The following is a 27,930-nucleotide window of genomic DNA, read 5'->3' as shown; positions in this document are numbered from 1 at the left end:
TTTGTTTCCTGAAGGTGACATCTTTTCTGTGAGCTTCTAAATATTAGGCAAAACTCAATATGCTGTGACAACGTCTGGCTCACAGAACCCAGCCTATTCTTGCTCTTCTTTTTCATTATATTCTTGTCATCCTGTTGCTGTTCTGGTGAGAGGCGAAGATTTGGTTGCACTTCAGGTACCCTGGGTGTAGTTTGTGAACCCAAGACGGGTGGATTTTGCCTCTGCAGTTTTCAGCAGGTTTACACCAGCCTGGCAGAAAAGTGCCTGCTTGTAGCGTTAGCAAAAGTCTTGAGTTCCTATGTGTGACAACGATGTGATCCCTCCCTGAGCAGCAGTGCTCACGTCAGTGAAACGTCCCCAGCTGATCCCAGCACATCCACAGGCGGAGAAGAGCACCTCTCCCCGCATGCCTCCTCCAAGCAGGGTGCCTTGAGCCATAATTGCACTGGGCAAGAGAGGCTATGTCCCCAGCAGTCAGCAGAGCCCTTTTAGCCGTACAAACTTTCTATTTTCTGCACCTTTCCAAGAAGAAGAAACACGCAGCAGGACCCACGCTGCACGTTTCTCCAGTGGTCTCCACAAGCGACTGACAGCCGTTCCCACCAAAGGTGCTCCCATTCTGAACCATCACCTGCCTCCCGGCAGCAAAGCCATCAGGAAGCACCGCTTGCAGTGATGCTTGCTGGGGTCGCACAGCAGCTGACAGTGGGGGAAAAAAAGCAAGTTAAGGAAAAAGTCTTGCTGTTTCTGAGTGTGCTGCAGCAGGGAGGCTGCCCCCACACCAGTCCTCGTGATGCTGTGACCCTGTCACTGTTCAGAACCAATTTGGGGCAGAGTACTGGTCCTGATGGTGGTGGTGTCTTGAGTAATGAGACATCTAAAGCAGCGTTTTTCTGTTCTTACCTGTTCCAGGCCACCCCAAAATGTCCCACCAGCTCTGTGCGTCTCTGTATGATGAATTCTTTGGCACCTAGACTGCTTTAGCTGTATAATGCCTGATGACTTGTGGTGTTCTGTGCAATTTAGTTATATATGGGAGGAAGTGTAACTGTACGGTGACAAGACTCTTTTATGTGGATACTCCTCTCCTGACACTGAGGTGCTTGGACTAATCCTTTGTTAAAATTCCAGCTCCCAAATGGCAGTTTCCTGGCACAGAAACAATCATTAGTCCAAATCTGAGCAATCTGCTTGGGTTTGTAAACATCTACAGGTGCAGCGTGCTCTCTTACATCCACCTGCAACTTGGGATGCCAAAGCGAACATGTGGTTCTTCACAGAAAAATGTCCTTAAAGCCGGTGTCTGCACAAAGGGCTGTATTTAATTGCTGAGGATTTGAGGGAGTTCAGAGACTCTTGGGCTTTGCTTAATTCTCCGAAACAGCGCTGTTTTTGTTGTTGTTGTTGTTTGTCTTTATTTCAGTTTCCTGTGTCAGAGCTGCAAAGCAGATGGATTTCAAACTGTTGGAATTGCTCATGGTAGATGTTTAATGAAAATCCCTGACCAAAACATGATTCTTATTAAGCAAAAAGAAAAAAGAAAAAAAAAAACAAACTTGCTGGATATGTTTTTTCCCAGTTATGAGAGAAATGTAAGGAAAAGGGATTGTTTCGCTCAAACTGTGTTTTAAAATCCACATTGCAGCATGGTGTGAGTGTGCATGCTGAGGGTGATCTGTTTGTGCTGATCCAACACACGCTGATGGTAAGAGCAACTTCTGAGAACCGTGCAGTCTTTACCTCTTTAAAAAAATGCCAACATTGGTGTATTGAGCCCAAAATAGCAACCTGCAGGGCCTGGGCTAGGACGAAGGGAGAAGTAAAAGGAGGAAATGCCTTGTTTGGGGAATGAACTGTGACGCTGAACAGAAGGGACAAGGCTTGAGCATTTCCTTCCCATGCGAATTTCTGCTCGTGGGCCAAGGAGAGCCAGTGTCTCTCTACCCACCCGTGGATGGAGCCAGGGGAGCCAGGAGCTGCCCAAATACCTCCCTCCTGCAGACACTGAAGGCCTTGCTTTATAGGGGAAGCAATAACCAGGCAGGGCAAAGAGCTGGAGAGGTTTCACAGGGCTGTGAATCATGGAGACCGAGGAAGCTGAATCACCACAGCTGAGCTCGGTGCCACCAGCTGAGCTGTGCATGGCCCAGGACACAGAGCTGAGGGCGGTGCAGAGCGGCTGCTGGCACCGGTACATGGGTCTGAGCCGGCGCTGCTCCCCGAGGGCTCCGGATCTCAGCCCAGCAGCAAGCAGGCGGCTTTGAGAAACCACCACAGATTTCCTTAAATCTGTAAGTTTCTGCTTGCAATTGTGTCCTGGGTACACACATGCACAGACAATTTGTGCAAATGTAAAGCAGAAGCAAAGATGGACGCTTCTCTCCCGCAGATCCATCACTTTCTCCCTGCCTTGGGTTCTTGGCCAATGTGAAATTTTCTCCACCAGCCAGGGATTTTTTTCTAGCTTAGCAGCCAAAATCTCCATAATAACGTGAGATTTGGGCTGCACAATGCCATAGCATGCTGTTATAAAGGAGGTCATCTTGAAGAGCTCTGCGTCATGCTGTAGATTGCATTTTGCCACTTAAAGGCAAGTGCTCTTGCCATATAGCACAAAGGGAAGGGAAGGACAGGGGAGCTAGGAATAGACTGTGCTCACACTGTCTGCATGACCCAGGGCAGAGCCCACACACATCAAATGAAACAGTAATTTCCATTTCTGAACTTGAAAGCACTTTGTCCATCCAGCCCAAAACAGATTATGGAGTTGTAAGGACAGCCCCATATAGACTGCAGATTTGCAGTTCCTTAGAGATAAATGAACCGTTTGGCTGTGACCTGTTTTTTTTCCTTCCCTTTGTTTCCATTACTGTCACAACATTCTGACGTCTTGAGCTAACTTTTCAGTAAACCAAGCTGAGATGTCTTTTCTCTAGTGTTTCCCTGAAGAATCTCAGTGTGCTTGGCCATCTGAAGCCAATTCCTTATGCCTCTTCATATTATTCCTTGCAAAGACTGGGCAATCACAGAATACAAGACATGTGACCGAAACCCAGCCAGTTTTTCATACCATACATCTTAAAGCAAAGAGTTGCTGACTGTCTTTTTTGTTTTTCATCAGTCCTGTACCTGGAAGGATCTGTCCTTGTATTCGAGGATATCTTCAAACTGGTTGCCTTCTACTGCGTCAGTAGGTGAGTTGGATTCATTGCTTCCACAGAGGGGTCGCTTCCTTCCTGGGGTGGCTGTCCCTTCTGGACTGCCTTTGCCCACAAGCCTTTTCCACGTCGCAGCCACGGCTGTCCCTGAGTTTGCTGGAAGCTCTGTATGAGGAAGGGCCATAGGGCTACACCCACAAAAGGCCAAGACACGGTACAGGGGCTAGCAGGGTACAGGAGCATAAGGTTCCTGGATTAACCATCTCTTACTAAAAGCACCTTTAAACATCTACACACATCTGGCAGCAACTTGACAAGGCTGCTGGCAGACTGTTGCCCATGAGAAACTCAGAGCATTTAGTCACTCTCAAGGAGAGCTGTCCTGAAAAAAAAATAAATCTGTTATTTAGCCAAAAAATAAAATAAAGTGATAAAGAGCAGACATTCTATGTTTGCACAGTGTAAATATACCAAATGTAGTTGGCAAAGAGATGGGGAAGACCTGTGAGGTCTTCTTCATTTGAGCGAGGTTTGCTCACCAGCTGTTGAATCCCACTATGTAATTACACCTGCGTGCCTGCAGTCTCCTCTGATCTGTGCGATTGTGCCAAGCACATTGCAGCAACACCTACACACCCTGCTTAGCCTGTCCCTGCTTTAGCAGGCCTGGTTTTGAGCTGGATGTAAACTTCTGGCCTCATTATATAGACTTAGATTACTCTTAAGGAGGTTATTTCCATTTAAGAGAGGAGAGCAGACTCGGGGTATGTTTACAGAGCAGACTTGCTTAGCTCACATGGCTGGAGCAATCTATCTATGGTATGACACAGTGTGCTGCAGCTTACCCAGAAAGACACGCACTATTTTGGGGGCTGCTTCTGCTGCCAGCTGAGTTCAACACTGCTGGAGCAGGACTCCTACCCGCACCCAAGGGACTCAGCCCCATCGATAAAAAGTCATTTAGCCATCTAGATATGCATAGGCCCTATGGAATAGGCATGAATTACCCTGAACTCCACATAAAAGACTTTTGTCCTACCAAAGGAGCATGCAAGAATACTGGGCATTTCCAGGCAATTGGCTTGTGGCAGGGAAAATTCTGCTCGCTTCTGCTTTCCTGCAGAAAGGATCATGGTTTGAGAATGAGCCCCAGAAAATAGAAGAAGAAAAGCTTTTCTATTAGTTCCTGTTATATCTTGTTACTTCTGAATGTCAAATATACATTCAGATGGTTGAGGTGATTTCTTAGTTTGCTGTCAAAAGATAAGGTAAGTAGGCAGTCATTTTCCTGACAGAGTCAGGTAATAAAAAGGCTGCTTAGGCACGGACCTGATATCTCCTGGCAGCTTGTAGAAGCAATCTGTGATAATGAGCAGAGAGGCCTGTTCTCAGGGCTGTAGTAAATAGTAATCTATAAATAGCTGGAAACAGTTTATCAGGCCTCACAAGCTCTTTCCAAAAGAAAGTTTGGCCTCTTCTACCATGATGGGTAAATTACCTTACATCACAAAAATCACACCTGTAGATAACAGGTGACTTAGTGGCTTATCTGCAAGCTGCCTGCCCCATAAATAAAATCACATTTTTTTTCTATTAATGTAATGTTTTCGTGTTTCTTGACTTTAGACATATTTTTCTACACACACAAAATAAATGGACACAAATGACTCAAGCATGTAACAATAACAAAGAAAGGAGAAGGCCTGTGGGCACCCCCTTCCTTTTTTAAACCTGGTATCTGCCATGACAAAAGCTCCTGTGGTCAAATCTGTTAATGTCAAATAATGAGACATCAGAGGGTTCAGAAAAAATGCAAAGAACCCATGGCATACATGGTACATCGGTGAAACATGTATCTGTTAATAAGGCATAAATAGACCTCCTGCCTTCCTTCATCTCTCTGCAGAGGGGTCCTCCCCAGGCGTGCAGTCCTGTTTTTTTGCTGCGTGTGCTCACGTAGCAGAGACTACCTGCTCACATCACCAGCTTTTTCTAAATAATTTCCTGAAGCTTGCAGAACATTTTTATGTGCTAAAACTTTTTAAAGTGGAAATTGCCCCTGCCCCATTCCTTTTAGAGGCTATGATTGCCAGCTTTTCTATCCTTGCTAGAACAAGGATTGAGGTAGGAAGTGGTTTAGCAAATTGTCACCGGGCAAGAGGCAAACCTAAGCAGTTGACTGCCAGCCCAAGAGCTCCATTAAATTATTTCAGACATAGGGTGTGCTTCAATGAAGCCCAGCTACCATCCTCTGAAAAACTGCATCTTTTTTTCAGGGAAAATACAGCGTCTGTTAAGAAACCAGTCACAAATCTGAGAGCAGAGATCTCTGTGTGTTTTCTCAGCAGCACACAGCACCTCACCACTGTCTGACCTTCACCTGGGGGTCTCTCCTGCTCAGAGGGGTCTTTCCCAACCCCACCATGTCTCACTGTGTTCCTGTGCCTCACACTTACACTGACTGCTGAAAGAGGAAGCAGGGTGAGGAGAGAGGTATACAGGAAAAAAAAAAAAAAAAAGGACTGCAAATCTCCTCCAGTCCAGAAAGAATGGCTTTTCTAATGATACTTCATTTTGTAATTACCTTCACTTTTCATGGGAAGGTATTTTGAACCCTGCAGTCTCCCCTGATGTGACATTACTGATGTTTTCAGAGGGGGAAGCCAAGGCACCGTGATTAAGCCAGCGGCAAGGCATGAAGCATCACCGCAGGAGCCGGTGATCTCTTATGAAATCATAGCAAGCCAGGCCGGCACAATATGCACGATTCCTTGCTGGCCTCAGGCAACTTTCAGTACTTTTCAGAACGGGGCTGAAATTGTAAGCCAATTCAATCACTAAACCAACAGTGAATTATGGAGTTCCTAGCAATTGTGGGGTTTATTCTTTCATTAGTTTTTCACTGTGTTTCTTTTGTACAGAGATTTGCTGCCCTTCACCCTGAAGCTACCACAAGCAATATTAGAAGCCAACAGCTTTCAAGATCTTGAAATTATCTCTAGTCTGGGGATAGGTAAGTCCCTCAAAGCACTCAGGGTTTCTCTGAGGCTTGTAAGAACCGCAGTGCCTTCCACAGACATAATGCAACTGGTGAACAGATGAGCTATTGTCTCCAGAAGAGATGAGGAAGCCTGAATGTAGGAGAGAAAATATTTGTTATCTTTAGGTTCATGGAAGCACACTGAAAAAAAGCCCACACCACCCCTTTGGACTTAAACCTCCACTGGACTTCCATGCAGGGCATGGTACCTACATTTTCACCGTATAAGCTGGGGCAAAAATTTCAATAGCTGAAGCATGGCACAGCCTCTCAGGATAGCTTACACACATTCAAAGTAGCTGACATCAGAGGTATATGAAAAGAGGAAAACATCTTTGTAATTTCCCCTTCTGATAAGTTGGGGCAATCCTGATGGAAATGTAATATTTTTGTATTTTGGTATGTTGGTATGTTTTGGTATCCTGTTGCTGGATTTCTAGCCGGTAGAAAAGTGTCCCAGTGTGTTCTCTTGCCTCACACTGATAAGATACAGAAAAAAAAAAATATGTTATTTTTAGTGACAGCACCAAATGAGCAAATTTTAGATCATAAGTATAAAGTTACAGAGTTGGAAAATGCAGTTCTGTTAACTAAAAGCACTCTCTTTCCTTCCTATATCTTCCCATTAAATGCATTCCACTTGAGATGACTACTGCAGATAGCAAGTACCTTTCATGTTCCTTTGCTTTTCAGTTTTCATTCAGCTGTTGAAAGCAGTGAAACAATGCTGGAAGTTGAAGAGTTTGCTCACTTAGAGATACTCAGAAGAACACCTTGGGGCTTTTGGGATCTATTTTTGGATCTTCTGCATTAGACCTCTCAGAAGGGATGGGCAAACCCCTCTGGTTTCAGTTCAACCAGCTTCATTGAATTTCACCAGCAGATTTGCCTCTTAACACTCTCAGCATCCTCTATTTTGAATATGTTCCAATTCTTGAATATGGGTGTCCAACAAGCAACTTGAGATAACAAGTTGCAAACTTATTATCAAGTTCATTATAACAAGCGTAAACTTTTGGATTAAAACATAAGAAGTGCATCATGATTCTCCAGCCTTCTCTCTAATCTGAACCAGCAGAGAAGGTTGTGATTCAGGGAAGTCTCCAGCAACTTCTGAAAGGATTAACCAAAGCACAAGCACCAAAGCAGCGTTGGTTGTATACTTCTCTCCCGTACAATGGTGGTCATAAAAGTAGGGATGTCTAGAGGTTTGTTTGCCACAGGACATTGCATGCCAGGGAATCTTCTGACAACTGAGAAAAAATGCTATTGTGTAGAGATTTTCTGGGAAATTATGCTAGCTTCTTGGAGTGTCGTGCTGTCTCAGTGAGGTCAAAGTGGATGAAGTAATGAGTGGTGGTGTTCGCTGCTTCCTGGAACAAAATCTCATGGGTACAAACAATATGCGCTGCCCGTTGCGGCACTCCTAAAGGAACCCCAGTGTTGTTTGAAATTCTAGTATGTTGATTTTTATTTATTTCCAAGTGATGTGAGTTTTGTGGGGGGCAAAGAGGGAAGGGATGAAAATAAGAAGTAAATCTGCAAGTTGGATTTTTCCGCAAAGGGTCTGGTTGTAAAACATATGTCAAAGCGGATATACCGCAGGGCCTGTAGTCCTGACCTCACTGGTACAAAAGGTGTCTTAGCAGCAGAATTAGTGTGACTGCAGTGCACAGAGAGCACATATCTCCTTCACACAAGTGCCAAAGCCTCAAAGAACTTCTTAATCATCCCTCCCAGAGTGTAAGGTAAGAACCAGGACAGCAATGGGAGAAGACCAGACTGCCCCTTCCTGTTGCACAAGACAGCGTGGCTGGGCTGGGAAACACCCTTTATGAAGCAGCTGTGTAGCCCTTGGGAAGACTGCCACTGCTTCATCTGGTCCTTCGCAGACTGCGTGGAGCATTGCATTTTTGTCACAGTGTTTTATGCTTGCCTACTACTGAGAAAAATAACCAACTTCCCTTTTGTAGATTGGTTTACTCACTATTTCCTCAGCCCATGAGATTCTGCAGCATTATATTCTGACTTCCACTTCTCTGCATTTGCTGATGCCCAAAGGATTTAGAGCAAAGGAAATCATGACCTAAACAGTCTCGGACATGAGGGGCTTGGTAACATGGTACCGTATGTGCTGTTGCATCTGCATGTCTACTCCTGATTTCTGTTGTCAAGAGTGCTGCTGTTCCTGCAACACTTTTATTTTAAGCTTCTTTATTCTCCTCCCTCTCATGGTAGGGAATCAGAGAATAAAGCTGTGCTAACCTCAGCCTCCCAAAGAAAACACGGTGACATGCTCATAAAGTCAAATTAGCCATGGATACTAGCCTAGGTAGCAAAGGGCTAAATCAACAATTTCATCCTGATAGGAACGGAAGGGAAGAGCCGGTGTGTAACACTACCTTCTTGCATCCTTAGACTACCAGATTCTTTATAAGAGATGCCATTATCATCTCCATTTTTCAGCACGGGGAAACTGAGCCACGGGCAGTCTGCTGCCTTCAGGGACAGAGTCAGAGCAAGTACAGCATGCTTTTAGGAGAGCACAAGATACAGAAGGTGTCCAATGGTTTGACTTTAAACATCCGGACTTCAGAAGGTTTTTCAAAATTTGCATTTTTTGAGCAAGGAAAGGGCAGTGGACACAGAGTAACTGACTTGCTAGTGTGGTACAGAAAGATGGCTGCTGGGTTACAGTGGGTAAACTGACCCAAATAAAATTAAAGGCCCTTCACCACCCTAACATGACAGTCGTGCAGGAGCCTTTCTGCTCCAAGTCTGGCACTGCACATGACCTTCCACTCTTTTAGTGACTTGTGGCCACATTCTTCACTTGGCTGTGAGTGCCCTATCTCTCTCTGTAATGGCAGATGCAGTCATTTAATTCACTCATGCATGTAGCCTGCTCTCTAGGTATTCCATATAAATGCCTCGTCAGAGGGAGCAGAGGCAGCTAGGAGCCAGCTGCCCACCCTGCCCTGCCTGCACGCCTGCTGGCCATGCCCCAGGGGTGACATTGCTGGCAGAGGGAGGCACTGGGGGGGAAAGGCAGAGGCTACGTAGGGCAGGTCGTGGTGGAAGCAGAAAGAAGATGGCTTTGCCAGCAACTGTGTGGAGTTGGCTGCAAGCAGGAAGCCACCAAAAGTCACGTCTGCACTGGGGAATACATCTAGGAGAAGTGGTCTGTCTTTGGGGATGTAGTGGAGAGATTTTATCTGAACGTGTTTCACTCCACAGTTCAGTGCTGGCTTTAGTGAAAGAGTTTCTTTGCTCTGTTTCAGGCTCTGCTGTAGCCTTCCTACCTGAGAGTCCCTCCAGGCTTTTCTGGGTGCTGGTTTTTAGGGGGAGGCACAAGGCTGTGGCCAGCCCAGCCCTGCATCCTCATCCCTGTGGTGGGCTGGGGGCTGCGCTGGTGCAGCCGACAGGAGAGGGGGGCCCTGGCCAGGCTGCCACTGCCTGTACTGCGGCCTGGGCTGTGTGCTGGGCACTGCGGCCATCCCATGTGCATTCCTTCCCGGGCTTGGCAAGTGAGGTTTTTGCAGCTAGGCAGCTGCAGGCTTGGCACTGGGCATGCTGGAACAGTTTAATACAGTTATCTGCAACTCTGTGTTACCAGGATTTCCCATCTTCCCCTTGTTCCTAAATCCATAGGCACCTATGCAGTCCTCACCCAGGGAATACCCTCAGAGGATTTTACCTCTTTCCTTGGTCAGAAGACAAAGAGGTTGCAGGATCCTCTATTTCCTGATATTTCCAGTAGTGGACCCTGAATTAGCAGCTCTAGGAGTGATTAAACGCAATCAAACCAGTAAGGCAAGCAGTTTTGAAAACACACCTCTGAGGAAAGGAGAAGAGGTTAAAAATATACTGAAACTGCTCAGAATACATAAAAACACTTCATAATTTTTAAAACAATTTATTGAAAGACAAATTCCAATAATACATTTGTGACACATAAAATGACTTCTTGCATCTGAATCACCTTCTTTTTCCAGTCACAGCTGATGGCACTGACATACTTAACTATTCTGTAGTCCTTCCGTGTAAAACCCTCCTGTGTACACAGTCCTGTGCACCATCTTTCCTCCTTCACACCTGCAGGCAGGCAGTCTCAAGGCAAGGTGCAAAACAGAGCCTGGGCACGGCTCTGGATAATGGTCATCCAGAGCTGTATAAGTTAATGATAAATTTGATCTGTGGAAGTAATACAAAGTCATATATTTCTGGAGTGGTTGTATTGCAAAGCAGGATCAGACCCCACCACATGAGCTCACTGCAGGCTGGAGTCTTCATCTGATGACTCTGGTGCTCCCGGCACATACTGGGTCAGGCTGCACATCCCCACATCCCAGCCCCACACCTTCCCATGGTCAGCAAAAAGGAGACAGCACTTGTCTGGGGTCTTCACCCACCTTTGCATTTTGAGGGCAGTGATCACTGAACAAGCCCCAGAACATTTTTCTCAAACATTCATATTTGCTACTTGTCCCTTCCTGCTCATACTGCACAGGCTGCACAGCATTAATATCTCTCACTAGAGGAGCATTCTAAAATTGGCAAGAAATAGTTTTCTGATGAATCTTCTGAGATTTTCCCCTGGTTTCATACATCTCATGCACATAAAACAAGCAACCCTTTCTTCACACTGTTTTGTGCAGAGGTGTGAAAGATGTGTGCCATTTCTTTTAACAAAAAGTAGGACTTCCACATACAGTTAGCAGCTAAAATTCTCTCAGGGAGTTTTTACATTCTTCTTCTTTTTTAACTTTTTTTTTCTTTTTTTTTTTTTTTTTGACAGACTTCTGGGATTCCTCCTTAAACCGTGGAACAAGAGGAGAGGGGTTATCCCACCCTGCAAGAGACTCTGCTTTCAGCACTGCCCATGCAGACAGTTTAAGATCTACCCAGTGTTTTGCAAGTAGCACAAACCACTGCTCATGTGAAATTGAGCTGTCAATAGGAAATGACAGGCTGTGGTTCGTGAATCCTATTTTTATAGAAGAGTGCAGTAATCCTTTTCCTCCAGATGTACCTCCTCCTAAAGGCCGCACTGTGAGCGTCGATCTGCCCCCTGACACCACGCTCGCTGAAAGGAGGTCTCCCCGCCGCCCCCCCCCACCACCCCCTTCTCACACTCACGGTCAGAAGTCTTCTCTGAAGCTCCCGCGGGATCCGATGACGGCCTGTGAAGAAAACCAGCTGCTTCTTCAGCCACTAGGAAAGAGCATCAAGGAAATGAAAATTGAGGGCGGTGACGGTGAAGAAGAAGAAGGGAAGCACAGCGGCTCACTCAAGGAGTCCCCGGCAGCGAGCCCCAAGAAGGGTTCCCAGCCCTCCGTCCCCCCGCGGAGACGGCTCTGTGAGAGGACCTCAGAGGAGAGCTGCTTGGGTAAGCCTGGAAGTTGTGAAACACTGAAAGGGGAACAGGGAGAAGGAAAACAAGACGCGAGTACAGAGAGCAGAGATAAAAGGCTGCTGTGCAGAAAGGCTGTAGAAATGCCTGGGGAGGTTCCTGAAAGGGCTGTGTCACAGTTTCAGGAGACAAAGCCTGAACCTGCAGAGAAGAAGGAGCACATGCCTGATATACAAAGTAATGACATTAAGAATAGAAAGTCACCTCCTATCCCTCCACCAAGAAGGAAGAGGCTCTCCCAAGTACCGAGGGTCCCCAGCTCCTGCCAGTCAAAGCAAAGAACGGTGGTGGAGCTGGCTGTGTCTGCAGTGCAGGTTCAATGCACGAGCGGCTCAGCACCTGTGCCAGGTGGTGCAGCTTGCACAAACACTGAGACTGAACCGGGACGTGGCCGCAAGTCTGTGATCTCAGCTGAACTGAAAGGTTCACACTTGTCTTTGGAAGGCCTGGGAGGCAGTGCTGTAGCTCAGGCGTCAGCATCCGAGCCTGACTCCTACTCCACCAGCAGCACCGAGGATGACTTGGACATGCTGAGTAGCTCATCTGGTAAGAAGACACGCTCCATGATATTGGACAAGGCCAAGAACAGGCTGTCCTTTGTCAGCCTGTCCAATGTCTTCACAGTCTTTTTGTCGAATGATAGAAAGCTGCAGAAGAAGATAGTGGAGCTGGCACAGGACAAGGATTCGTACTTTGGCAACCTCGTGCGGGACTACAGAGTGTACAGTTTGGAGATGATGGCAAAGCAGAGCTCCAGCACAGAGATGCTACAAGAAATACGGATGATGATGACACAGCTAAAGAGTTACTTAGTGCAGAGCACTGAGTTGAAATCTCTGATAGACCCAGCCACCTACACCGAGGAACAGTTAGGTAGGTGTTTGTGCTTTACTCATCCTTGGGAAGGATTTGGGAAAGTGAGGAGGGAGACAGAGCTGTGCAGACACAAGTTCTGCTTTACAGAAATTACAATCCATCTCCCAAAAGCTGAGGGGTTTAAATTGAAGTCTACTCTGTGGTTGCCAACATTTGGGGAGCATCTCTAAAAACCAGGAGTCCAATGAGGGGGAAAATACCATTCTGAATGTTTTAAGGGGACGAGTTTAAGCAGAAGTGTATGTTTGTGTGTGTGAGAGAGATGTGTGTATGTATATATGCATAAACATGCATAAAAATATGCATACAAATATATAGGTATAGAGGCATGCACAAAGAGCTGTGTTCACTGCAAATACAAAAGGCCAAGCCCCTGCACAGCTCTGTTCCCCCTGGCTTTCCATGTCCCCTTCCCCATACTGCAGTGAGGATGGAGAGCTCCCTGCTCGTGGCAGCCAGCTGGGGGCCAGTCGCTGTCCAACAAGGAGGGACAAGACTGCAACGATTTTGAGTGCAGGTTGGAGGAATCACTTGATCCAGGTCGGTCTGCGCACAAATGCAGCATTCACACCTCTCTGCTACAGAAATTATGTGCCTTTGGGGAGAAAAAAATAATCTTTTTGTGTGTTTGAGGGTGTTTCATTCAATCTGCTGTGAGGCATAATTTGCCATTTCTCTCCTTGCCAAAAACAAACAAACAAAAAAAAAAGACTGGCCTGGCCTAAGTTTATGTGTTCATGAGGGAATACACAAAGGGGTTCATGAGGGAATACACACTCTTTTGACTTAAAACTGGTTGCTCAGCACCTGGGAACCAATGCAGAACTACTTATAAAATCCCTAAATTGTCTCAGAGCAATCTGGGAGCTGGAAGGCCCCCAGCGCGGACCATGGCCAACCACAGAAGTGGCCAGGGTGTCCAGGCGGTCCTGCAGCTCCAGTACTGGGGGGGGGCAGCTCATTGGTGACCCAGAGGTGCCCAGCTGCCAGTCTCAGCAGCCCCTGCAGACTTCTTTCTCACCCAGCAGAGGTTTGAGATGACCCTGAGGCCTTCCCAGCAGATCAGACCTGCTGCCTGCCCCTTGACGTAGCTCCGAGAGAGGAACTACAGTTTCACTTCTCACGCACCTCATATTACACCTGGGACTTTTCTCCCAACAACCCCTTTCTTGGAGGCAGAGTGGGTGTCAGCACAGAAAGTTCATTATGAGTCTTGCTTGGGGAAGGTGGAGAGGAGGCAGAAAGAAGAAGTGTCCTTGTTCTGCTTGGTAGAGCTGTGTGTGTGCAAGGATTACCGGCACGCTTGGTTAGATCCTGTTCACTTGCAGTTCCTTAGCAGCACGATATGGCCCAGTCAGCCTAGGAGATGACTGCCTTCTGTAGAGGACAGGGATTCTCCTCATGAATGATTTACCATTCAAATCCCTCCTGCCTCAGGCTGATTTTCTGAGTCTTTGAAATCCTTGCACTTTGTATCCCTAAATGTCACTGCCTTCTGTTTCATGCCTCACTGACTGAGCAGATGGCTCTCTTGGCAGTGACCTTTTTGCCACAGTGCAGGGGTGACAAACGATCCCTGCAGCCCTGCTAGCTCTGCCACTGGTTTCTAGGAGGTGGACAACAGACAGAAAGGCACTTTCTGACAGTCTCTCATGGTTCCTTTTGTCTCCTGCTGAACGTTAAGCAAACACGCAGCCCACACAAACAATTTCCTCACACGCAGGTGGCGTAAGAATTGACTTAAACATCAGTAAATTAGAGCTACTTGAGCAGGAAGGGTGAGAGGCTTCTGACCAGATGTTGGTGTCTGCCTCTGAGCTGGTGGCTACTGCATGTCAGTCAGCATGTTCAGTCAGCAGTTCAGTCAGCAGTTCAGTCAGCATGGAGAAAGGGTCACTTCGAGGATGCAGTTAATTTCATCCCAAAGTAAATATCTCAGACAGGTGAGAGAGATGTCTGAAGGGACGTGAGGTGAATCCCACCAGGACTGACTGTGAGAAGGAGCACAGTTAGCTGAGGTTCCCCCTCTCCGCCCAGAGCTGGCTTTCCTGCGGCCTGGCGGTGCCACACTGCTCGGCAGTCAGGCAGTGCTGGCAGTGCAGGCGTACTGGGGCTGCTGGCAGCAGGAGCGCTCCTACGGCTCCAGCAGCAGAGGCTGCACAGTCATGTCAGTCTGCAGCCTTTTCAGACTTCTGGTGGGTGCCAATAATAAACTGTTTACTTTTTTGTTTGCAATTTCTGTTCCCTGCTCATGGCTACGCAACAGTACCTGTATAACCACACGTTTTCGTAGGAGTTTTACTGGCACCCATACTTCAGTGTTGATTATCATGAAATGTTGTCTTCTCCCGTCTCTGTGCAGATGTGATTGCTGAGTCATCTTTGTACAAATGTGTCCTTAAACCTTTAAAAGAAGCCATCAATTCTTACTTGAAAGAAATCCACAACAAAGATGGATCTTTACAGCAGCTAAAAGAGAACCAACTTGTGATACAAAACACAACTACCACTGACCTCGGTGTCACAACCAGTGTGCCTGAAACTGTTGTGCTGGAAAAGATCCTTCACAAGTTCACAACCATGCACAAGGCCTACTCCCCAGAAAAGAAGATTGCCATCTTGCTGAAGTCTTGCAAACTCATCTATGACTCCATGGCTCAGGGAAACCCAGGTACAGCACTCCTGAAATGATATTTCATACTGGTCCTTCGCCAGGTACCGCAGGAACAGGGTTTATGTTAGAGTCAATGTGGTAATATCCAGATTGGATGTATCTGTGATGCTTGGTGTGTTTGGTATCAGCTCTTCACAGGTTGTGTTCAGATTGGGCTGGTTAGTTTCTGTGAAGTTCTCTGCACTAATAGCAGATACAAGGTGTTTCTTGGTTAACTTTAAGCTCCATAACTCCAGGAATCAGATAATGTCTGTAAGTGTGTACTTTATGGGTAATATCCATCTTGCACAAGCCTTCATGCAGCTCTCAATAAATCCCCAGAGCTCTGTCCCAGCTCGTAGCAGTTTAATGGTAACCTCTAGGCATGGGTCTTTGGGAAGGGTCTCTTGATTTGGCCTGTAGAAAGTTTTGCCTAAATTGAAGAAGAGATGCAGAATACTGGTACTGTTTGTTATTAATTCCTGATAGTCCGGTAAACTCCAAGAGCCACTACTAAGCTTCTGTGGTGTGAGGAAGTCCGTACTCCAAGTATAAGTATAACTTGGGCCTCAGGCCAACCACTAAATGCACATTAAGCCCTTGGCCTGCAGACAGGATGCATTTTTGCAGATAGACCAAAAAACCCTCCCTCCAGGAGCCCGCCTTACCTGACAACGAGCCATGCATAATTTGGAGAGTAGCTAGATACTCATTTGTGATGACCTGCAGTTTTTCAAGAAGTTACTATCTCCAAAGGTTCTGCTCTGCTTTGTTCTGTACCGACAACAGCCATGGGGCGTTCACGCAGGAATTGTCCCTTGAGCTTTATCTTGGGGTCCTCCCTTGGACAGCATACAGCAAAGTTCAGCAACTGATCTAGACACATTAACAGCAGAGCAGGAAGCCACACCGGGGCTGAGCATAAGCTGCAGGGCAGATAGGACCTTCGACTGCCTTCACCTCATATGAGAAGCTTTGGGCGCATGTAGGGCAATTTGCTGTAACTTTCTAAAAACAGCTGTGTTACTTCAAGTCTGAGAGAATATCTGATGTAGATCAAAGACTCAAACACCTCATTAAAACCCACATAGGAGACACAGTCTCCTTCCGATGGTGGTGGCACGTTATGTGTCTGTCATGCCTCAGCTGGCTCAGGGTTGGAATTTCTCTGTTGCAGGAAATGCTGTTGTGTCATTTTATGCAACAGAAATTACGGGTCAGAGAAACAATCCAAAAAACCCGAAATGTTTAAAAAGATTGGCATTCATGAAATCAGATGATTTCATAGTGGTTTGCTCTGCTAACTGAAGCACTTCATTTCAGCCATCTCAAACTGTTTTCTCATGCCGAGTGCTGCTGCAAGTGGCATGGGGCTCAAAAGCCGAATTCTGCCCTGTGCATCCAGTTCCCTGTCCAGTATACATGACCAATGTTGCACATCAGGGTCTAGTCAGAATAAAACTGGCCTGGCTTTAGGGAAATGTAGCCCTGTGAATTTAGCCCCCGAGAACAGAGAAATGCTGTAGTCTAAGTCACGGCAGAGACTGCACTCAGAGACAAATTCAGTGAGACATCCTGTAGATACGGTTAGAAATGAAATGTCTGAAACCTTCTCACCAGAATGAACTGACCCCAGATCACCAGTATTACTTTGATTTTCCACCTGGCAAAGACAAACTGTTCAGCACACTGAAATATTTTTCTGACGGAAGATTCCCAGCCGGTGCTGTGCAGAAAAAGTATGCTGTGGGTTGCTCAGACCAGATGTCATTGGGTAGGAACTCTTTCTGCTCTCTGCCCACCTCGAAAGCAGCCACCCAGGGCCCTGTTGCTTTCAGGCAGCCCCAGGGCAGTGCACTGCTCTTAGCACCGGAAGAGCAGAGGCCATGCTCTGTTTCCTGTGCAATTTGTTCTTCTTTTAGTTCCTTTTACTCACCACTGAATTAGAGAGTTCCCTCCACTTAGAAGGTCTGAGCGTGTGGAACACAAAACTAATCATTCCCTCTGCCACAGGACCAAAATCAGTCTACATCTGTCAGAAAAATTATCTGCTCCATGTCATGATAATTACTTATGTTGTCTGGTTTCATTTGAAATTCGGAAGTTCAGGCCAGGCCTTTATCCACTTTAGGCTGACAGCAGAACAACTGACCTAAGAATATGGTTTTGCATCTCAAAGAAAGCACAAATACCACCAAACCAAACATGTTTGTTTTTTTCAGACCCGCATGAAAACACAAGTTTTTCAGCGTATTGGGACCCATGTACAGGAGTTGAGGTTCAGCCAAGGTGTCCCAATAGGTACTTCAAAACTAGGGGTAGGCTCAGTGAGAAACATCTGCCCTTGCAGTAGTGCCCATCTTTGTACTGTTGCAAGAGTCACAACGTTTTGATGTCAGCCTCAACTGACTCCATGTTTAGCGTGCTGTTTTGAGAGAGGAGGATTTTTCTGCCTTGGTTGTCAGAGTTTTAATAGAAGGTTGCAATTTATATTAGGTAACAAAGTCTGTCTGATAAGTTAGCTGTGACAATTTGTCTTAGATACTTAGACTATGGGCTCAATGGGTCAAATTCTCAGCTGGTATAAACTAACATTTCTCCCTCAAGTCGTAGGCCATCAGTTTGTGGATCTGATTCATCAGAAGGAATCAGGAAGGCAAGTTCACTGTCATTTTCAAAACACCTTTCTCCTAACAGACCTCTGAGTGCAACTACAAGATGTAGGAGTACACTGAGGCAGGACTCATCGACAGCTATATCTAGCTGTAGGTGGCCACAGATGGGTATCACATCTAACTTCTCATTATAGACAACAGGGACATAGTTGATAGAGTTCAGTTGATTCATCTGGTTTAGATGTAGGTGTCTGTTTTAGGGTGAGATGACTCATGGCAAACTCCACTGACGATATTGATTAGTTCATCACTGGCTATAAAAGGAGTTTAGGGGTATTGATTCAGATGTTCACATATACGGTGTAGGCAGCGGTATTAGTAAGTGTATCCCCCCCAAAGGGACAATTATGATAGCACTGTGGTGTCTCACTGAGCTTTTCCAAGTTCTGTGCAAACTTAAATAACTGCAGCATATGCCTCCAAGAATGCAACCTACAATTTAAAGATGTTTAACCTGCCTGCTAAAAATACTAGGGGTAGTTAGGGAGAATAATATGCGTTAAAAGAATAGAAGAAGGAGGGTTTGGATCTCCTTTGCAAACTGTCTGGCATCTTTTGCTCTGTGCACTAGAAAAAGTAAGAGGCAGGACTCAGCAGGCACTGTAAGCTTCCAGCAGTCTGGCCGCTCCAACATTTGGAGGGCATGCTCCAGTAACCACAGAGAGAGTTGGCCACATATCTCATTTATACAGAAGCATTGTAATCATGCATAGAAAAAGCTGCCTATTGTTTATCTTCCAGAAATACCTTTCCTCAGACAAAATGTCGAGGGGCATTGTATAGTAGGAGTAGAATGTGAATCTCTGCCTTTCACTATATCAAAAGCACAAGTGACACTTGTGGAATGATAATGAGATGCAAATTTGGAACATGTGTGGTGTGCACCGGCAGTGGTAAGACTAGAGCTCCAAGCCCCGTGCTACCTGAGAGCTGCTGCTCTGCAGAAGAGAACTGATGGAAATGAAAAAATAGAGGAGCATGGACATCAGTTTATGAAGAAACACTAGGCGAGACAAACAAACCAAGCTTGGTCCATGTGTGAGCAGGGAAGATCAGACACAGAAATGCTCTAAGCATGAGTTGGAAGCTTGAAAGATAGGGAAACTACTTTATAAGGGGATTCAGAAAGAATGAGGAGAGGAACAATTTTCTTACTGCAACTTTTTTTTTAATTTGTGGACTAAGTTTATGAAGTTTCATTGCTGAAGTATCTTAGAACCTCACAGAGAGCTGGATTACAGTTCAAAACCGGTTCTGTACTAGAGTGACGCTGGCTAGGTGACTGGCCCTAAAATGTCCGATTTAATAATTTCCATTGCATAGTTTTGCGTGGTTAAGACATAGCTTTCTTTTGGAAGAAGAAGATAGATAGAATATATATATTCCACTGCAATCTTTCTATTCCCTAGAATTTAGGATGAAGTTTGTCATCCTCTGTGGAACTGAGCAGCTTGATATGGTTGCCCTGGTGTACTTCTGTGTCGCTCTGCAGTTGGCAAAGTCATGGACATGAAGCAGTGAGCCTTCAGTGAGGTAGCCAAGCCTGTGGAAAGGAAACTGGCCTCGGTCAGCACAGTGCCAGTGCTAGAAGTTCTAGCACTGCTAGTCAGAGCAATCCCACTGCATTGCTCACTATCACATCTCACTCCTAAGAAGGAATATAAAGCTACACATAACAGTTTTGCTTTGTTACCTTTAGGAAAATGATATTTCTATTTAATTTACTCTCAATGAAGGTTGATGGACTAGAGATTATATCTTTCTTCCGGCTAGTGCAATTGCTACATTTGAACTAAAAAGTCCATTCAAATTTTTCAAGGGGAATGAATTTCCCTGATCTGTAGAGCATATGTTTTTGAAATGGATTCATTCTGTGTGCACGTTTTAACTCTCTTAATTCAACTATACCACAAATCAAACCTTTCTGAAGTAGTATGAGATGGACAAGAAACAGTAAAATGCTAGTGAGTGGAAAGATGGTCACAATCTTTTCTTATGATCTTGAACAAATCCCAGTTAACCTTTCCGTACATTAGGTTTCCCAGCTATTAACTGAGGCTAAAATTCATATTTCCTGGACAGCTGTTGCTAGACGTCATTCTAGTGGCTATAAAATACTAGAGCAAGATGTAGAGCATCATCACTGTCTGCTGGTTGCCAGAATACCCATGGAGAGAGAAGAAATACATGAATGTGCTACAACAGGCTGTAATTTCTTTATGGAGGCTTGGGCAGAATTCCAGTTGCTTTAAATCATGTATTTAATTAATACCCATTCCATTCAAGCGCTGCATCCCAGCCAGGAGCTGACGTTGTATTTGCTTTGCTATAAACATAATAGGATGGGTTTGTGGCAGAAGAGAAGGCTTATTTTAAGCTCCTTATAGATATTTATGAAATAAATGTTTCCTGATCCTGCAGGAAAGATGGGCAAATAAAGCAAGCAAGTCATATGTGGAGTAGGACAACGCCACCTTGAATGAGCAAGCTCAGTCCCAGTGCCACTGCGAGCACTGGCAGGGTCAGGGCTAGGTCTAACCCCGTCAGCTGCAGGCCTTCCTCTCTGTGAGAGACCCCAGGCCGAGACAGACACACAGGGCTGAGGAATTGGCTCTGACCCAGACTGAACGTGGAGCTGAGGAGGCAGCAGCCTGGGGAAAGCAGCCCTGCTTGAAGCTTCTGGTCAGATATGAACTGCTGACAGCAGCTATCATCCCCGCAGAGGGGCTGAGATATGAGGTACATCAGGGCTGTCCCCACTGCCGGCTGTACGTCTCCAAGCTATTCCCTGAGCCTGCTGTGACAGCCAAGGCCAGGAGAGCACGGAGAGCTTCAGCCCTGCCCTCTCAGGCACCCAGCCCTGGCAGTCAGTGGCAGGAAACCATTGCGACACCTTTGAGGAGAAGGTGCAATGCCTGCCTAGCTGGCCCAAGGCAACACGGGAAGCCCGTGACAACACATGGAGTCAGAGCTACATCCTGGGTGACCAGCTCTGCTTCTCTCTTGGTGGAGGTGCTTGGTGTTGGTGCTTGGCGTAGGTGCTTCTCACCTACAGCTTCTGCTGACTTCAGCTTTAGCTACAGACATAAGTATTTAAGATTCAGGCTTCATATTCCCACAAATGGATTAAAATAGAGTCTAGTAATTCATGCAGGTTATAAGCATGCAGCATATGGGGAAATAGTATTCTTTTTATTACTGAAGTCAAACATCCCTATTTTGAGTTTATTATTATTATTATTATTATTATTATTATTATTATTATATATTATTAATAATGATTAATGTTAATTAATTTATAATAATTAATATTAATAATAATAATAAAAATTAATAATAATAAAAAAAACCTGTACGTCACATGTTTTGTATTTAAGCCTTATAAACCACTGGGACTCCAATAATATTTCTATGAAATCCTGAAGTTGATAAAGGGTTGCAGTAGCAAGGGCTGGTGGGCAGAGCAGCTAAATCAGCTTATAGAAATGAGATAGGGAACAGTGAAAAATAATGGACTCAATGCCTGCTTGTAAACACAACCACTTCTCAGCCAATGAAAAAGAAATAGAGAGATTCTGTAGACGTTCTTGGAAAGTGCTCTCCAACTTCCATTTCAGTTGACACTAAAAGTTGGCGGCTGGCGACACCAAATTGTTCAGTTCCAAGTTGCAGTTTCCACTATGCATTGGCTGACAAAAAACTGTTGACTGGTTGTTTATTTCTTTCAGTTATTTACATAATAACAATAACAATAATAAGAAATAGTAATAAAAAGCAGCAGATTTTTTTCCCTAGTAGATAGGAACCCATGTTGTGAACTGGCAAATTCCTTGGATGCCCTAGTAGACACAACATGGATTGGTCATGGAGAAGAAATGGTAGGAAGATAAAATTCTGCTATGGGTTCTGCACTGAAAATCCCTTGGCTTCCAGGAAATCAGGAGCACCAATTCCATGCCACTTGTCAGTAATTACTACATCAGAAAGAAAAAGTTTTTAAAGCAGGGAAAAGATGAGCCCAACAAACTCTTATGTATTTCATCTTCCTTTATAATACGTCTATACAGAATTAACTCTGTTGGCATTTGATTTACTCAGGTCAAAAGAAAAACAGGGCTCTTCTCAGTGCAGTTTTTCTACTGAGCTTTCATGTCCCAGCTGAGCCGTCTTTTTTGCTACACAGTACTAAATAGCTGTAATACCAAGCTGATTCCGTTATGTTTATATATATGACAGTAATGAACAGGACCCTTCACTGAGCTGAAGCTTTCACAGAGATATAAGTCAAGGCAACAACAGACTAATAAAATGTCCATCCAGATGTTAATGAAACAGTAGAGTCCTTTCATAGTTTGGGTGAAGACCAAGGGCTGTGTTGTTTAACTAAAGACAGCCATAATAGAGCAAATAGAGCTGAAAGCGTTAATCCAGCTTTCATTAGATAAATTGTCTGTGTTGTGGCACGTACATACTTTGTTAGAAACAGATTGAATTACAGATCTGAGAATCTCTCATCCTCCAACACTTTGTTTTAACTGGATCAACTTTCTGTTCACTAGAATATTACTGGGTTTATTTTAAAGCCACACTTTTTTTTTTTTTTTAAATGAGGGTCTAAGCTCATGTTTATTTGAGGCTTCAAAAGAATATCTTTCTTTGCCAGTAGAGAATCTGCGTCAGCTATGATTTACCAAAAAAAAAAAAAAAAGGAAAGCTGGCTCATGGCAAAGATTTGAAATAAGGCAGTAGGAACATTTGAGAAATAGGAATTTGTTCCCCACCATGGAAGGGCATATGCACTATGGGTCAAAAATGGCCAGGGGATAACTTCACCGCAGCTACGTCAAGAGTTGCTTTTATTCTTTGAAATGAGGCAAGGAGTTCTCAAGTGAGACACACCTGGTCAGTTCCAAAGTGGTGAAATCAACACCTCGGATGAGTAAAACTGCCCACAGTCTGAGGGAGATCATTCAGAATGAAAGCACTCTGAGTTTAGCTTAAGAAGAATTGTCAACCCCGAGTGTTGGGAAGATAGGCCTGTTAAGCAACTTGGCATTACATGTTGTCCGTGATGGATTTGTGACCTGTTGACAGAAGACGAAAGCGTTATATACATAGTTATGTGAAAGCATCTTTGTGTTCTTTGCAGTTTATCTGGTGAAGCTTCTGTTCGGACTTCACTTTAAGTAGTAATTATTTATAATGATAACTATTAACAAGTATGTTTTTTTGTCCTCTGAGATCCCAAAGAGCTTTTATAGATTACAAATAAGATCACTTTGTTGACTTTGTTGTTATAAGCCCAGGAAATCTTGAGCCCATGAAGATCTGTTCCTGTAACCCCTTCTGAACATCAGCTCCAAAAACTAGTCTAAGTCAGTGTGAAGGGCTCTTTGTTTTCCCAGATAGACACTATGGCTGGAAAGATATTTCCTCTTAGGTCCTAACTCTTGGGAGACTTTAGTTAGTTAGGCACATGTAGGTGAATTTTTGCCTTCTGAAGGAACATAAGCATGGAAGTCCTCAGCCCTAAAAACTCCTGTTTCAAATTCTCTTTTTTTACTCTTAAGTCCAACATACAGAGCAAACCTAAGAGAATAAATACTCCTAATGCATGCATACAGCTTTGCTGTCAATATTGCAAATCTGAATTGCACTCTTAATGGCAGTGTCAAATCAGACGGACAAACTGGCAGGATTCAGCCTTTGAGCTCTTCAAGAATTGTCCCATGTCTGCGATCCATGAAGTTTAAGTTATTCTTTCTCTAGTTAACTAAAAACGACTGAAATAGAGCCCACTAAAAATGTTCCTTTATTATTATTATTATTATTATTATCATCATTATCATTATCATTATGGGCTTGAAACAAGTTTACCCACTTTTTAAAGTGAGCTAACTTTCTCTTTTTCAGCATTTTTTCTTTGCTGGTACTTTCAATCTTTAACTCTTCAGATAACTTAAACTAAAGTCTATAAAAGACAGTTGGGTGAGAAACTGTCACTGTTGTGCCTTTGTGGTGAGTTTATTGGGACCACTCTGTGTTTCTCTTTGCCCAGGAAAGCCATATGGTGCAGATGACTTCCTCCCTGTGCTCATGTACGTGCTGGCCCGCAGCAACCTGACTGAAGTCCTTCTGAATGTGGAGTACATGATGGAGCTCATGGACCCTGCTCTGCAGCTAGGTGAAGGTAGAGTACAATGTTTGCTCCTTGGATATTCTCTTTGCAAATTATTATTTACCTTACTTTAGTGTTTGTGAAGGTAGGGCAGCAAGGCTCTGGCTAGGTTTTGTGGATAAGCTTTGGCCAAGCTTTCCAAATCCAAGGTTTTAAAATGACTGTTAAACACTTCAACTCTTTTTAGCAGTGCCGTGACCTCAGACACAAACAAGAAAAGCAGGGGCACGGCACAAATGAGATCTGAATTGCTGGATTAGTAACCTAAACAGGGACATCTAGTGTTCCTTGGCTGAAAGGCTGAGAAGTCAAAAGGTCTTTGCCTAAACCTAAACTGCTGCAATCCATTGTGCAACTTTTATTTACTCCTCTGAGAAAAGAGAGCAGCTCTTAAACTGCGTTGTGTTCCTAGGGCCATACATCAGTCTCATTCCCTATATGAGTAGAGTGACCCTTTGACAGTGTTCTCTGGCTGAGTATGACAGCAAGGCAGAGAAAGGAAAGTAGGGTTAGAGAGAAATATTAATTTTGGAGGTGAATAAAGAGCTCTGCTATTGGAGGGGTAAATATCCTAGGGATCTGTGGGCCTTTAGCTTCTCAAATACAGCTTGGGAAGCAAATGTTACTTGCAGTGACAGGGTTATACACTCTGAATTAGATAATTTTTCACCAAGTAGCCACTAAAACAATAAAATGGGCTTCATTTTAGAACTTGTTTCGGTAAGTACTGAGGTCGTAGAAAAGAGTCCTGAATGAACAACAGCAGACCAATTTTATTTATATTAAATGAAAGTGTTAGTCTGTAGCTAGGAGCATGTCTACCCAGCATGGTGCAGAGGCGAGCAAAAGTGAGTACTAAGAGAAATAACAGTAGCATATGATTGCATTAGGGAGGGGTTTCTGGATAGGCTGATATTCCTGCTGAAAAAAAAAAAAATGTTAGCAGAAAAAAATGTTAGCCTAAGCACAGCATTTTGCTGACATAACTAAGCTGTTTTTGGTAACTATACTGCCCACAGGTTCTTCATTTCAAAAGGGCACACTACTGAGCTGTTTGCTGAAGTCAGCTGGATCAAGGAGCTCAGTGTATCAAAGGCAAAGCTGGGTGGAAGTTCTTTCAAATCAAAGATGCAAAGCCTATGTGAAATCTATACTCCAGTTGAAGTGGAAAAAAATCTGTAGGGAAGTTCCAGATCACACTGGCTGAATAACCACTTCAGAAAGGGTACTGGGAATAACTGCAGACACAAGGAAAGGGAAAAAATAGAACGGCTTAATGAAGACAGCTCAGAGATTGCAAATGGAAACTGTCAAAAGTCAACTCGATTTGGGACTTCCAACATTAAATGACAAAAGATTCAGGCACAGAAATAAAAGAAAAATTAAAGGAAAGCAGAAGTGAGGAAACTGTGAAAATAAGTCAGACAAATATATAAAATAATTTAAATCTGGCCTCCAAATTAAGAATTTACTTTGAACAAAATTTAATAATATCAGTGATGTTGACTACTGGAGAAAAGGCAAGTACAGGAGATGGGGAACGGATTGTGGAAGTGAAGATGCTGAAAAGGGAAAGCAAAATTAATTCTTATTAAAAATAATAATAATAGGAATGAATTCCTCTTGGGGGGGACTGGAAGATCCCGCCTGGACTCTGACCAAAGGGAAGCACCAGGTCACCAGTCTGACCATGGGCACCCCTGAGTCTGCCAGAGCAAGAGAAATACTAAAAGAGAGATGAGGAAGGGCAGTAGCTATATGTAAGAAAGGGTAAGTGGCACCTGTGGGCTTTCTAGCCTGTTCTCAGATGTGCTTTATGGGAGATGGTGGGGGAAAGAAAACAAAAAAAAAAAAAAAAAAAAAGAGCGTGCCATGTTTTCAGCGTGTGCAGTCCTTATATACCTGTGGGTTGTTCTTCATTGAATCCACCCTAGTACGGAAAGACAAGTGACGGTGTCTTTGTCTCTCTTAGGCTGATATATAATGGTGCTCCAAAAACACTGCTCAGCCAAAATGCTGGCAGCCACCACTTACGCAACCAGCTGCAGACTGAAGCTCGGCAAAGCCCGAGTGCTGCCAGCCCCGCGGCGGGCGGGCAGGGGCTTTGGGTGATGTGGGGGCGCCATCTAGAGGCAGCCGCAGCTCTTATGAAGCACTGAAAGCTGAGAAATTGCCAGCTCACGGGCAATTTCCAGCTCTCCCTGTGCTGCCGGCAGCCGACGTGAGGGCAGAAGCAGCAGGAGGCTGCAGCGAGGCCTGGCCCGGCATGGGGCTCGCTGGTGCCACACGGGCACCGCCGCGGCCTGACCCCTCGCCTCACTGGGACGGGCGGCCTCGGTCCCACAGGAGGACAGGGGACGCCTCACGCAGCTCTCCGACTGCCTCCTTCCTTTGTTCAGAGGAGACATGGGTCTCTGTCCTCCTGTCAGGGCTCATCTTCAGCCCTGTTGATGAAGCATGTTCTTATCACGGCCCAGCTCCTTCTCTGGCTGCTGCAGTTGGTATTTATTCACCCCTTTCAGCCAATACCATGGCAGTCAGGAATTTTTTTGAGGAAAATGGACTGGCTGCAGGCTTTTAGTGCTCCATCACCTGTTTCTCTGGTTGACCAAGATTTATCCCATTTAACTTTAAAGAACCCAGGATTTTTTCTCCGTCAGACATCTGGGTTCCCCTTCCAGTCAATAGATATGGAGGGAGTGGAGGGTGACTTGTCCTTGCAGGTCTGAGACCTCCTTCAATGGTTCTGACCCCACAGGGAACCTGGGCTCTAAACATTTCAGCAAGGTGGATGAGGTCAGGGGATGAATGCAGGCCTTGTGCTTTTCCTGCAGAGCACACTGTGATTATTACTATGTCCTTGCATTATGCAGACTGCCCAGGGGCCCACATTACAGACCTACTGCATTGGCCCTGTTGAACGCCTCAAAAAGATGGACATGCCCCAGAGAATAAACCATCTGTGGTCAAAGGTGGCTGGTTGGGTTTGCTTGTCAAAGCTGCTTTTGTAGTAGCTTACCTTTGGTCTGTGGTGCCCCCTAGGGCATCTACAACCTCAGGAGCCTGGGCAGCTGACATTGCTGTGAAGCAGAACGGGATGGAGGACACAATGATCATTAGGTTTAGTTTCTTGCACTGCCACCAGAACCCCCTGCACTGCCTGCAGGCACGGGCAGTGCAAGGATTAGACAGTGCCTCTGCATGGGCACAGGCAGGTAGGAGGGAAGGGGAAACGAATGGCTCATGCAGGTGTGATGCTCATCCAAGACCTTCTCCTTTTGCAGGCTCCTATTATTTAACCACCACCTATGGGGCCCTGGAGCACATCAAGAACTATGACAAAATCACCGTAACTCGGCAGCTGAGCATGGAGGTGCAGGACTCCATTCACCGCTGGGAGCGGCGGAGGACACTGAACAAGGCCCGGGCTTCCCGCTCATCAGTGCAGGTAGCTGGTGTGACTTCCCAGGGAAAAGGCCTGGGAGATGAATGTGCTCTATCCGTACTTAATCATTTTAAATATGATAACTATTTAAAGATTAAATCAACACAAATCACTATTAAAAGAGTACATACTGTGCAAGATTTCCAAATCTTAAACAAGCAAACCTCATTTGAACTACATATTACATACAGAATGCATATTGAAGTCTTGAAGTACTCTCAACTAAATCATTTTAAATATGGCTGTAAAGTGATTTCATTACTCATTCTCAAGGAGTGTCTGTGAGGATCTTCATATGTGGAGAACTGCAATGGGGAGGGCCATCTTCTCCACGGCCCTTAGGGCCTGGGGAAGTCAGGGGCTAAGCTGAGGAGATGTGAGCAGCATAAAGCTGTGAAAGGACCAGGGCCATCCCAAGCGCTGGTCAGACAAGCACCTTCCAAAACCTGTCTTCTCCTGCTCAGCAGTGGAGCAGACCCAGCACGGGCTGGT

General features: G+C 45.0%; 1 protein-coding gene and 1 long non-coding RNA gene across 2 annotated transcripts in view; one reads left to right on the top strand and one right to left on the bottom strand.

Annotated features, from left to right (window-relative positions):
* The window catches only part of RIN3 (Ras and Rab interactor 3), a 75,324-nt gene that overhangs the window by 38,564 nt on the left and 8,830 nt on the right, over positions 1–27,930 (top strand). Inside the window, exons 4-9 of the mRNA XM_040560379.1 lie at positions 3,122–3,194; positions 6,080–6,171; positions 10,997–12,484; positions 14,850–15,158; positions 23,874–24,005; positions 27,278–27,441. Of these exons, the coding sequence (XP_040416313.1) occupies positions 3,122–3,194; positions 6,080–6,171; positions 10,997–12,484; positions 14,850–15,158; positions 23,874–24,005; positions 27,278–27,441 (2,258 nt within the window). The remainder of the gene's footprint in view (positions 1–3,121; positions 3,195–6,079; positions 6,172–10,996; positions 12,485–14,849; positions 15,159–23,873; positions 24,006–27,277; positions 27,442–27,930) is intronic.
* LOC121071748 lies at positions 10,102–11,466 on the bottom strand. Its single transcript, XR_005820748.1, has 2 exons — positions 11,338–11,466; positions 10,102–10,392 (listed from the first exon to the last, which is right to left on the bottom strand). It is a non-coding gene; the product is annotated as an uncharacterized LOC121071748 (long non-coding RNA).

Source organism: Cygnus olor, chromosome 5 (assembly GCF_009769625.2).
Source record: "Cygnus olor isolate bCygOlo1 chromosome 5, bCygOlo1.pri.v2, whole genome shotgun sequence".
NCBI lineage: Eukaryota > Metazoa > Chordata > Aves > Anseriformes > Anatidae > Cygnus > Cygnus olor.
The sequence above is the reverse complement of the archived record's forward strand: the minus strand, read 5'-3'. Positions and strand labels throughout refer to the sequence as shown.